The following is a 13,172-nucleotide window of genomic DNA, read 5'->3' on the forward strand; positions in this document are numbered from 1 at the left end:
CAAAACCAAAGGTCAACTTTTCCTCAGGAGCTGCAATGTTACTGTAATTTCTAATCAAAAGAGAACATGCATACCTTACTATCTTACAATCATTACATCAATTCTAAATGCTGTTGACCAAATACTCTAGTAAACGAGAAACTGAGTTTAATGTCTGATGAAAAAGCACCTTGCAATTACTTCCATCAATCAAAAGACATCTTTTTTATTCCAAGATAGCACTAGCAGCATGAGCAGTGGTCCGCTTTTTAATGTTAATCTCAAATGTGTGTGAACAATTCAAAACTGTGACCTCTGTGTCATTAAAAGCAATCTCATAAAATTCATAAAATTGCATGAATTGTGCTCACACATGGCAGCATTGTGCAACAAGCTTTCCTTACACTCAAGTCATAAATGTAATTCTAAAGCCGACTTTTTTTTACATTTGTTTTTCTTTAAGTTTATGCCACAATTTCATTCTCAGTGAAAATTCAGAAATTATTGGAGGTTAATATTATTTAATGTGAATAATGCGACTTTATGACTATCGCAATAATAAGAACTCATAATAAGATATCTGATACTTATAGCTCAATGTAGATTTTCCTCAAATCGCATTAATTAATGCAAGCAATGATATCTAAATTTACAGAATTTTCCATTTTTTTAGAGATGATCCACAAATTTTACACTTGACAATGACTTTGCTGGCAATTAAAGGGTATTATCTAGTTAAATTTTAAATTTCTTGAACCAAAAAATGATGTACTTTAACAGCTAAGTTGATAGACAACACAAGAGTGCACACACTGAAATGTCTCGCCTTCTTTACTGATCATTGATATTATGTTGATAGTCCTAAGTATAAAGCTTTATTACAACTGCCACATAAACTTAACTTTAACCAAGATAGCTAAACAAAGACCAATGAACTATGAAAATGAGGTCAAGATCAGATGAACCATGCCAGGCAGACATGTACAGCTAACAATACTTCCATACAACAAATATAGTTGACCTATTACTTATAGGTTAAGAAAAACAGACCAAAACCCAAAAACTCTACACTGTGCAATGAACCATGAAATTGAGGTCATGCTCAAACAAAACCTGCGGGACTTACATATAGATCATCAAATATTTCCATACACAAAATATAGTTGACCTTTGGCATATAATATTAGATAAAAAGACCAAAACTCAACCAGGTGCTCCGCAGGGCGCAGCTTTATACGACCGCAGAGGTCGAACCCTGAACAGTTGGGGCAAGTATGGACAAAACATTCAAGCGTGATACAGCTCTGAATTTGGATTGTGATCAAATTTTTGACATTACATGTTTTTTTTTTACACAAAACAAATGTCAAGATTTTACAAATCAGTTAAAGATTTCTTCTTCAAACTTTAAAAATCTAAAATTAAATAGTTGACACAGCATAGGTTTCTGACACAGAATGAATGTGGTCTAATGAACTTAAAATATTTGTTTTGCCTTTGAGCAATTCACTATATATATATGCTGTTGAATATTAATCCTCTCAAAAAAATGTTTGAAGAAATTTTCTTTTTATTTATGAAATCTGAAATGAGAAAAATTTAACCCCCCTCCCCTTTTTTTCACATCCCCGTTTCCCTTTTTTCCAAAACTGATATCAATTCAAATTTCTAATGGAGTTTACAACAATAACTACTCTTTTAAATACATCATAAAATATTAAAATGTAAAATAAAGTGCTTGTTATCACTGAATGGTAAAGATTGGTTGGTAGTAAAAGTGAATATACATTGTTTATTGTATAAAACAATAAAAAAAACTTCATCAGCAACATTTTATATTGGCAAATTTCCAATGAAGTTATTTACATAAAGTTATTGGCAAATAAAAATAGAAAATGACATCACAGTCATGTCTGGCAAATGTCCAACATACATTAGCTAAAAACATTTTAGATAAGATAAGGAAAAAAAGCTTCATCAGCAACATTTTATATTGGCAAATTTCCAATGAAGTTATTTACATAAAGTTATTGGCAAATAAAAATAGAAAATGACATCATAGTCATGTCTGGCAAATTTCCAACATATATTATCAATTTCTATTCTATACAAAGAAAGATAACTCCAATTGAAAATTAATTGCTATTGCACAATATTGTGCAATTAGATATTTCTTGCTACTGTGCAATACTGTGCAATTGAAAATTTCTTGCTATTGCACAATACTTGATATGGAATCCTGATTTGGACCAACTTGAAAACTGGGCCCATAATCAAAAATCAAAGTACATATTTAGATAAGGCATATCAAATAAGCCCAAGAATTTATTTTTTGTTAAAATCAAACTTAGTTTAATTTTGGACCCTTTGGACCTTAATGTAGACCAATTTGAAAACTGGACCAAAAATTAAGAATCTACATACACAGTTAGATTTGGCATATCAAAGAACCCATTTATTCAATTTTTGATGAACAAAGTTTAATTTTGGACACCAACTTGAAAACTAGGCCAATAATTAAAAATCTAAGTACATTTCTAAATTCAGCATATCAAACAACCCCCAGGATTCAATTTTTGTTAAAATCAAACTAAGTTTAATTTTGGACCCTTTGGACCTTAATGTAGACCAATTTGAAAACGGGACCAAAAATTAAGAATCTGCATACACAGTTAGATTCGGCATACCAAAGAACCCCAATTATTCAATTTTTGATGAAATCAAACAAAGTTTAATTTGGACCCTTTGGGCCCTTTATTCCTAAACTGTTGGGACCAAAACTCCCAAAATCAATACCAACCTTCCTTTTATGGTCATAAACCTTGTGTTTAAATTTCATAGATTTCTATTTACTTAAACTAAAGTTATTGTGCGAAAACCAAGAATAATGCTTATTTGGGCCCTTTTTTGGCCCCTAATTCCTAAACTGTTGGAACCAAAACTCCCAAAATCAATCCCAACCTTTCTTTTGTGGTCATAAACCTTGTGTCAAAATTTCATAGATTTCTATTAACTTAAACTAAAGTTATAGTGCGAAAACCAAGAAAATGCTTATTTGGGCCCTTTTTGGCCCCTTATTCCTAAAATGTTGGGACCAAAACTCCCAAAATCAATCCCAACCTTCCTTTTGTGGTCATAAACCTTGTGTTAAAATTTTATAGATTTCTATTCACTTTTACTAAAGTTAGAGTGCGAAAACTAAAAGTATTCGGACGACGACGACGACGCCAATGTGATAGCAATATACGACGAAAAATTTTTCAAATTTTGCGGTCGTATAAAAACTTAACTTTGACCACTGAACCATGAAAATGAGGTCAAGGTCAGATGACATCTGCCCGCTAGACATGTACGCCTTACAATCATTCCATACAACAAATATAGCAGAATTATTGCATAAAGTATGAGAAAAACAGACCAAAACACAAAAACTTAACTATAACCACTGAACCATGAAAATGAGGTCAAGGTCAGATGCCACCTGCCAGTTGGACATGTACACCTTACAGTCCTTCCATACACCGAATATACTATAGCCCTATTGCTTATAGTATCTGAGATATGGACTTGACCACCAAAACTTAACCTTGTTCACTGATCCATGAAATGAGGTCGAGGTCAAGTGAAAACTGTCTGACGGGATGAGGACCTTGCAAGGTACGCACATACCAAATATAGTTATCCTATTACTTATAATAAAAAAAAAAATCAACATTACAAAAATTCTGAACTTTTTTTTTCAAGTGGTCACTGAACCATGCAAATGAGGTCAAGGACATTGGACATGTGACTGACAGAAACTTCGTAACATGAGGCATTTATATACAAAGTATGAAGCATCCAGGTTTTCCACCTTCTAAAATATAAAGCTTTTAAGAAGTTAGCTAACACCGCCGCCGCCGTAGCATCCCTATGTCGAGCTTTCTGCAACAAAAGTTGCAGGCTCGACAAAAATGATACCATTCTAATAATATACACTTGGACAACATTGAATAACTACGGAAAAACTGCACAAAACACAAATCACTAGCTAGCAAATTCAAATCTGCACAACAAAAATGCATGGAGATAATTTTGATCAGGGCTTGGTTGAAGTCTAAATAATTGCATGTGCGAGGGTTATACAAAAACAGTGTTAAATCTTTGACAGCTTTACAGGCATCAATGTTATTTGGAAGAAAAAAAGTTGTTTTAAGCCTCACCTGTTCCTGATAGAGCTATACAGAAAGATCATACATCAGTTTTTATTTCAAGTACATTTAAACAAACAATTCGAAACAAGGACTCACTTAAACATAAGATTTTAAAAGCCCATCAACATTTCTTTTATATTTTTAAATAAAACCTTCACAAATAGATTTCAGAATGAATCTTTCAAAATATTTTAAAATGTATTTCAGTAACTAAGTGACTGAAAGGCTAGTCATAACCAGGTCTTTAATATATCAATAAGAAAACTAGCTATTCTTAACATTTGTTATGGGATGTTAGGCTTTAACAGTAAATTATATTCTTTATTTCCTCTTGAAGAAGAATATGAGATAAAAAAACAAAATTCAAATATGAAACAACAATGATTCAGATATCCAGAAAAACTTTCTTGACCAAGGTCTTTATGTACAAGTGCAGGATGATAGAGAAATACAAACCTTATTCAACTCTAAGTATTGTCATTTCACAAGAGATTATGAACTTAGATGTCAACTACATCTTTGATTATTGTGAATATATTCTCTTAAAGACAAGAACTATGATGGCACACCCGTTTACTATAAAACCATCACAATCTTTTGGCATTCCATTAGCAAGGTACCACATTACCATGATAACAAATTTCTTTAAGTATAGGTTTAACAAACATTTGTCTTAGCAAATACTGACAGACTAAGCATGCAGTCTCTGTTTTTGATATAACAACAATTTCATTCTTTACATTTCAAAATAGACACTAAAATTTATCTATCAATTATTTTCTATAAAATACTTTCAAAATAATTGTTCATTTCTTGAATAAGGCATAAAATACAATAAATTCAGGATTATATTTGTCGATGCAATTATATTTTTCTTGTAGGAAACTGTAGTAGAAAACATGCAGTGTGAAAACAGATACATAAGTGTGATCTAATGCTACTAATAGAAAAAGAAAATATCTTACCGTAATCTGAAAGAGTGGATATGAGAACATATATCATTATTAACATCATTTTTGTCAGTACATTTATACTATTCATATATTTTCAAACTAAATAGTTGTATTTGTTGTATAATAGCATTATATAATTGTCATTACATATATAATTTGCAATAGAAATAATAGTGAGGATCAGCAGATATTATTCAAGTACTCCGAGATAATTTTCTGCCAATTGATAATATGAATATCAGATTTTTTATTGTCGTGTAATCAGTAATGGTAGTATTTTTTTCAGAAGAAGTTATAAACATTTAATGTTTACTAAACTGGAAAGAGACTCCCAAAATATTTGGACAGTAATGTCACAGGGTTCCTGTCCAAATACTCCAAGTATGTTGAGGACAAAACAAATTGAACAGTAAATAATCTGGCAGGTTCTACAAAGGGATTTAAGTTTGATGGAGAGTGATGGCCATTGGAGAATGACAGATCTTGAATCTGAAAAGGACCCAAACATACCAATAACAAGTTGCTTCAATAAAGTAATTTTGGATTTGGATGTGGAAAAGTATGGCACTCTTTGTACCTGGTTATAAGATTTAACCAACAATATGTATATAGCAGAGAAAGTCACTTAGTTAGAACTTTTGTACTGCCAAATCTAAAATGAACAGCAAACTAAACACTACTCGGATATAATGAGAATTAAACCGACACAAAGGGAAATAATCCCTTCTAATTTATAGTGATCCTGTGACTGAAGGCAAATGTTATAAATGTGCTTTGACAGTGGTGACGTCAGTGATAAAAAAATAAGCCAGATGAGCTAACAAGAGTGCACACGCTGAAATGTCTCGCCTTCTATACTAATCATTGATAGTATGTTGATAGTCCTTAGTATAAAGCTAAGCTTTATAACAACTGTCCCATAAACTTAACATTAACCAAGATAACTAAACATAGACCAATGAACCTTGAAAATGAGGTCAAGGTCAGATGAACCTTGCCAGGCAGACATGTACAGCTAACAATGCTTCTATACAACATAGAAACTAACAAAACCTTTAAATAGACTTATTAAAAGGGGATATAGTTACGATACTGTTGTCAGGTCATTAAAGATTGCATATTTTGGCTTTAACATTGATTCACTGATAGGGTCTTTGCATCGGAACTAAACACATTTATTTCTAAAAAAACAGTTGTTGGCATGACACGGGTTATGTTCTTCTCATATATTTTATGATAGTATGATACTAAACCCCTAACGGGAGGGATTGTACCTGATATTCATATGATGAAGACATAATCTTTCAATCAGTTTAATTGAGGTCTGGAGCTGGCATGTCAGTTAACTGCTAGTAGTCTGTTGTTATTTATGTATTATTGTCATTTTATTTATTTTCTTTTGTTACATCTTTTGACATCAGACTCGGACTTCTCTTGAACTGAATTTTAATGTGCGTATTGTTATTGTTTTACTTTTCTACATTGGCTAGAGGTATAGGGGGAGGGTTGAGATCTCATAAACATGTTTAACCCCGCCGCAATTTTGCGCCTGTCCCAAGTCAGGAGCCTCTGGGCTTTGTTAGTCTTGTATGATTTTAAATTTTAGTTTCTTGTGTATAATTCGGAGTTTAGTATGACGTCCATTATCACTGTACTATTATGCATATTTTAGGGGCCAGCTGAAGGACACCTACGGGTGCGGGAATTCTCGCTACACTGAAGACCCATTGGTTGCCTTCGGCTGTTGTTTGCTCTATGGTCGGGTGGTTGTCGCTTTGACATATTCACCATTTCCTTTCTCAATTTTATTGACCTATTACTTATAGTTTAAGAAAAATAGACCAAAACACAAAAACTTAACACTGTGCAATGACCGTGAAAATGAGGTCACGGTCAAATAAAACCTGTGTGACTGACATAAAGATCATAAAATATTTCCATACACCAAATATAGTTGACCTATGGCATATAGTATTAGATAAAAAGACCAAAACTCAAAAATTTAACTTTGACCACTGAACCATGAAAATGAGGTCAAGGTCACATGACGTCTGCCCGCTAGACATGTACACCTTACAATATTTCCATACACCAAATATAGTTGACCTATGGCATATAGTATGAGAAAAACAGACCAAAACACAAAAATTTAACTTTGACCACTGAACCATGAAAATGAGGTCAAGGTCACATGACATCTGCTCACTAGACATGTACACCTTACAATCGTTCCATACAACAAATATAGTAGACTTATTGCATATAGTATGAGAAAAACAGACCAAAACACAAAAATTTAACTATAACCACTGAACCATGAAAATGAGGTCAAGGTCAGATGACACCTGCCAGTTGGACATGTACACCTTACAGTCCTTCCATACACTGAATATACTAGCCCTATTGCTTATAGTATCTGATATATGGACTTGACCACCAAAACTTAACCTTGTTCACTGATCCATGAAATGAGGTCGAGGTCAAGTGAAAACTGTCTGACAGACATGAGAACCTTGCAAGGTACGCACATATCAAATATAGTTATCCTATTACTTATAATAAGAGAGAATTCAACATTACAAAAAATTTGAACTTTTTTTTCAAGTGGTCACTGAACCATGAAAATGAGGTCAAGGACATTGTACATGTGACTGACGGAAACTTCGTAACCTGAGGCATCTATATACAAAGTATGAAGCATCCAGGTCTTCCACCTTCTAAAATATAAAGCATTTAAGAAGTAAGCTAACGCCGCCGCCGTAGCCGCCGCCGGATCACTATCCCTATGTCGAGCTTTCTGCAACAAAAGTTGTAGGCTCGACAATAACTGTGATTTATTTGGGTAACTACAGCAGAGCAACACCTCTTTTTTTCATGTAGACCAGACAAAAAGTCAGAATTGAATGTAAATTTAACATACTTCACAATTTGAGAATTGATTTTGCTACAAAGAGTTAAACAAGAGTGCACACGCTGAAATGTCTCGCCTTCTTTACTAATCATTGATATTATGTTGATAGACCTAAATATCAAGCTTTATTACAACTGTCAAATAAACTCAACATTAACAAAGAAAACGAAATATTGATCAATGGACCATAAAAATGAGGTCAAGGTCAAATAAAACCTGCGTAACAGACATATAGATCATAAAATATTTCCATACACCAAATATAGTTGACCTAATGCATAAAGTATTAGAAAAATAAACCAAAACTCAAAAACTTAACTTTGACCACTGAACCATGAAAATGAGGTCAAGGTCAGATGACACCTGTCAGCTAGACATGTACACCTTACAATTATTCTATACACCAAATATAGTAGACCTATTGCATATAGTATTAGAAAAACAGACCAAAACACAAAAACTTAACTATAACCACTGAACCATGAAAATGAGGTCAAGGTCAGATGACACCTGTCAGCTAGACATGTACACCTTACAATCATTCCATACACCAAATATAGTAGACCTATTGCATATAGTATTAGAAAAACAGACCAAAACACAAAATCTTAACTATAACCACTGAACCCATGAAAATGAGGTCAAGTTCAGATGACACCTGTCAGTTGGGCATGTACACCTCACAGTCCTTCAATACACCGAATATACTAGACCTATTGCTTATAGTATCTGAGATATGGACTTGACCACCAAAACTTAACCTTGTGCAATGATCCATGAATTGAGGTCGAGGTCAAGTGAAAACTGTCTGACGGGCATGAGGAACTTGCAAGGTACGCACATACCAAATAAATCTATCCAATTACTTATAATAAGAGAGAATTTAACATTACAAAAAATCTTAACTTTTTTTTCAAGTAGTCACTGAACCATAAAAATGAGGTCAAGGACATTGGACATGTGACTGACGGAAAGTTTGTAACATGAGGCATCTATATACAAAGTATGAAGCAGCCAGGTCTTCTACCTTCTAAAATATAAAGCTTTTAAGAAGTTAGCTAACGTCTCCGCCGCCGGATCACTATCCCTATGTCGAGCTTTCTGCAACAAAAGTTGCAGGCTCGACAAAAATCAAGAACGGTTTGTATTGTAAAATTTACAACATATTCTAATCTAACATTTATAGAAATGGAAAAAATATATTAAAACAAATTAGGTAAACAATCTTAGGTAAAATGATTTGTTTTATTAGGTGCAATTTTACAACATGTTTGCAGCATTAAAACAAGAAAAAAACAATCTTTCTATAAACTAATTGTGCTGCACTGCATAAAACAAAATATCTAATATTAACATTGATGTCTTGTTTGTACTTATTGGTTATTAATAAGTGTCCCTATTTCTGATATGAGAATAAATCAACAATGGAAACTCAGAATCAAAAAAGCATGAGAGCAAACTGATAAGACACCAAGTTTTCCATAAATATGTTCAGACTGCACCTAAATGGAATGAAAGAAGCCAACTGTAAAGCTGAAAGAGGAAAATCTGTTTATCTTGAATCAGTTAAAGTTTCTGAAGAATAATATTGCTCAAGATAGAGAGTCAAACCAAATTCAAGTCAAATTCATCAAACAATTTCGGATAATAACTTTAAGGTAAAGTGAAAAGTAGTGAAACTTCAACTTTGTCTTAACAAGCATACTATTTAAACCAGATGTGAACTCTTCAGAATATAGACTGAAAAGCAGCTATTTATCTAAGACATTTTTCAATATATTAACTTGAATTTCCTTTCGATCATTAAAGTTATTTGCTTCCTTCTTCTCATACAAATGATCTCTCATGATCAATGTCAGTACAACCAAAGAAACATATTCCAGTCCAGTGAAACAACCTCTATCTATGTAATCTGATATCTTGAATTATCAATGTGTAACATTTCCCTCCAGCAGGAATCGTTCACCTATTAGGGTGATAAGAATTTCTTAAATCCATGCACAGACCAAACCCATGTTTATAAATCCAAATAGACCTCAAACAGCCATTAGTGGTCATGGTATCATCAAGGAAATAAGTTTTAATAACGTGAATTAAATTTGATAAAAAAAAAACCAGTCATTGAATTTATATGATGTTGACAAAGATTATCCCTCAACTTTTGAAGTCATTAGGGGTCATTTACGGTGTTTGATGAATATTGACCATATAAAAAAGAAGATGTGGTATGAGTGCTAATGAGACAACTATCCACAAAAGACCAAAATAACACAGACATTAACAACTATAGGTCACCGTATGGCCTTGACCAAGCTGTTTCAGAAACCTATTGTACTCAAAGACAAGACAAAAGAATCCTGAACAAAAATCAAAATGATTATTTCCTAAAATTCATGCATTATAAAAAGTAATCTTTTAACAAAAGTGAAATGCAACATCCTCTTACCCCTTTTGTTCATGTTATTTTTCAGGCCAACTTTCTGCTATATTACAATGGAAATTTATACATTTTTATAATCATTTACATCTTTTTTTAAATACAATTTTAGTTTAGATATCTTACAAATGTGTTTATAATTAGAATGTGGAAAGTGAGGGGGAAAACATCAACAAATGGATTTCAAACGTCTAGGTTCAGAAAGAAGTCATTTTAATGCAATGAAAGATTTTTTAATCTTTTTTTCCCCACTTATTTGGTCAATTTTAAATATTTTCATTTCAAAGTAGTGCAAAAGGTAAAGTTAAAAGGATTTTGTTGTCTGATGTCAATGTTTAAGCCAGAATCAGACTGAAGCCAAGCATTATTATCTGACTGTGAATAAGTGTGTGATTATATTTTGGTTATGAGATAGCACACACTGGCAATACAGTCAAGAGAGAAATAATAATTATAATGTTATTCACCTGTCGTAATTCAGCATTTTTTGAAATCTAAATTAAGAATCACACGTGAGTGCTCAGCAATTGTAAATGTATATAAAGTATATATATATTATTATTAAACAGAACTGGCTTTCAATTATGGTAATTTACCTGATTTAAAACATATATCAACTTTTGATAAAATCATTGATATTTTACTATTACTATTGTTATTGGACTTTACAAAGTTCACTATTTCCTGTGCACTTTTTTGTTTAATTGATTTGCACTTCAAGTAATGCAATTGTTTTGATAGAATTTACAATTTCAAAACTTTTTATATAATGTAATATGTCATATACCCAACAGATTTTCTTCTTGCCTTTTATATGTGAATATTACTTTTGTTTTACAGAAGGATTTTATATATGTGATGGGTGTGAAAACAGACATTTTTTAAAAGATACTCTGAATCATAACCTATATGTGCTATTAAAGCATTCATCAATCAATCTAACAAAAACTATAAAGCTTAAAAAGGAACTGAACTGAATTCAAAAATTATTTGACATTCTTATTCCTGATTATTTTTTTTTTTTTACTAAAATGTTCAAAAAGGACCTGCACATGTCAAGCACCCTGTAACAAAGGATCTAAGGAATCGGTCATTATATATATATATATTTACACGTTCTTACTTATACTCATATCTGGAAACAGTATCATTAATTAAATGAACACCATTTATACACATATTTATGTACAGAATAGCACAAAACCTCCTAATGTGTATTGATATTCAGTACTAAACAGTATTATCTGATAACTATACAACAACCCACCTCATTGGCTTCTTTTTCTAATTCTTTCATGTTAATATCTGTGTCCTCATCTAAATTGGGTGTTCCAGGATTTCTTGTTTTCTCACCATTTTCCATATACTTAGTTGCAACTTCTTTATACTGAAACAATTATCAACATTATTCCATTTTCGTGGGTAGAACAATAAGATGCCATTGAAATGTGCCAACTTATGACAAATAAAATGCTTCTCTGAGCGCAGCCTGATATGACTGCAGTAATCAATTTTTTGTCATATTATATAGGTTTCTGACACCAAATGAATGTGGTCAAAGATCTTAAAAATCTATTGCGCAATACTGTGCAACTGAAGATTTCTTCTTGAAACTTTTCAAAATGGACTAACAAAAACTTCATAACCCATAAGAGTTCTATATGAACCTCTGTTCATCATTCCCACTATGGTTGTCATTGCTTTTGACATTCAATTTATCAACGAATTCTTTGTTTAAGGTCTACTCCAGAACATTAAACATTAAACAGTCTAACTAATCAATTATGATTTAAAATGATCAGACAATTATCTTAGGAATTAACATTATCCTAAAATGATCAGACAACTATCTTAACAACATCCATGTCTTACTTGCGGATTTCCAATTGCCAAATTGTTAACCTTTGTCCAAGCATCGTCTCGATTTTTCAATCTTTCTTTTTCTCTGTTAAAATAAAAATAAACACAAATCAGCATATTGTACATATCCTTAATTAAAACAAATGTAATGGACAATTACAAATTAATCTACTTACAGAACTGTAATGTAGGTCAAATGAGTGCACACGCTGAAATGTATCGCCTTCTTTACTAATCACTGATATTATTTTGATCATCCTTAATATAAAACTTTATTACAACTGTCACATACACTTAACATTAAACAAGAAAACTAAACATTGACCAATGAACCATGAAAATGAGGTCAAGGTCAGATGAACCATGCCAGACGTATGTACAGCTAACAATTCTTCCATACAACAAATATAGTTCACCTATTGCTAGAGTTTAAAGAAACAAGAGTGCACACACTGAAATGTCTCGCCTTCTTTACTAATCATTGATATTATGTTGATAGTCCTAAGTATAAAGCTTTATTATTAACTAACTACACTGTTATTGGACTTAATATGATGAAAACTGCCAATGCAATATAATGTGTAAACTGGGCCAATACAGAATAACTCGGCCAATATAGATTTTTTTCTGTATTGGCCGAGTTATTCCATATTGGCCGAGTTGACACAAGTGCAGGATTTCGGAACGTCTCTAGATTTTACATCGAAAGACACGATAAACACAAACTGAAAGTAAACAGTTGTTTTGAAGACGCAGTTGTCATTTAGTTATCTTAAACATGCTGAAAGTGTCAGTATGGCATACATTTCAGGCGAAAGACGGTCACATTCATTTAAAAG

At 32.3% G+C, this 13,172-nt stretch overlaps 1 protein-coding gene across 6 annotated transcripts in view; it reads right to left on the bottom strand.

The window, feature by feature from the left end:
- The window catches only part of LOC143067495 (serine/threonine-protein phosphatase 2A 56 kDa regulatory subunit gamma isoform-like), a 61,565-nt gene that overhangs the window by 4,994 nt on the left and 43,399 nt on the right, over positions 1-13,172 (bottom strand). The window contains exons 14-17 of one of the 6 annotated variants that reach the window (XM_076240803.1): positions 12,346-12,418; positions 11,741-11,860; positions 10,941-10,967; positions 4,182-4,196 (exon numbers count right to left, since the gene is read on the bottom strand). In XM_076240803.1, coding sequence (XP_076096918.1) covers positions 4,182-4,196; positions 10,941-10,967; positions 11,741-11,860; positions 12,346-12,418 — 235 coding nt within the window. Of the gene's footprint in view, positions 1-4,181; positions 4,197-4,963; positions 5,144-10,250; positions 10,520-10,940; positions 10,968-11,740; positions 11,861-12,345; positions 12,419-13,172 lie in introns of those variants that run through there. The other 5 variants (XM_076240806.1, XM_076240804.1, XM_076240807.1 and 2 more) reach the window with 5 other exon arrangements.

The sequence above is a fragment of the Mytilus galloprovincialis genome, chromosome 3, assembly GCF_965363235.1.
Source record: "Mytilus galloprovincialis chromosome 3, xbMytGall1.hap1.1, whole genome shotgun sequence".
In the NCBI taxonomy this organism is placed as follows: Eukaryota; Metazoa; Mollusca; class Bivalvia; order Mytilida; family Mytilidae; genus Mytilus; species Mytilus galloprovincialis.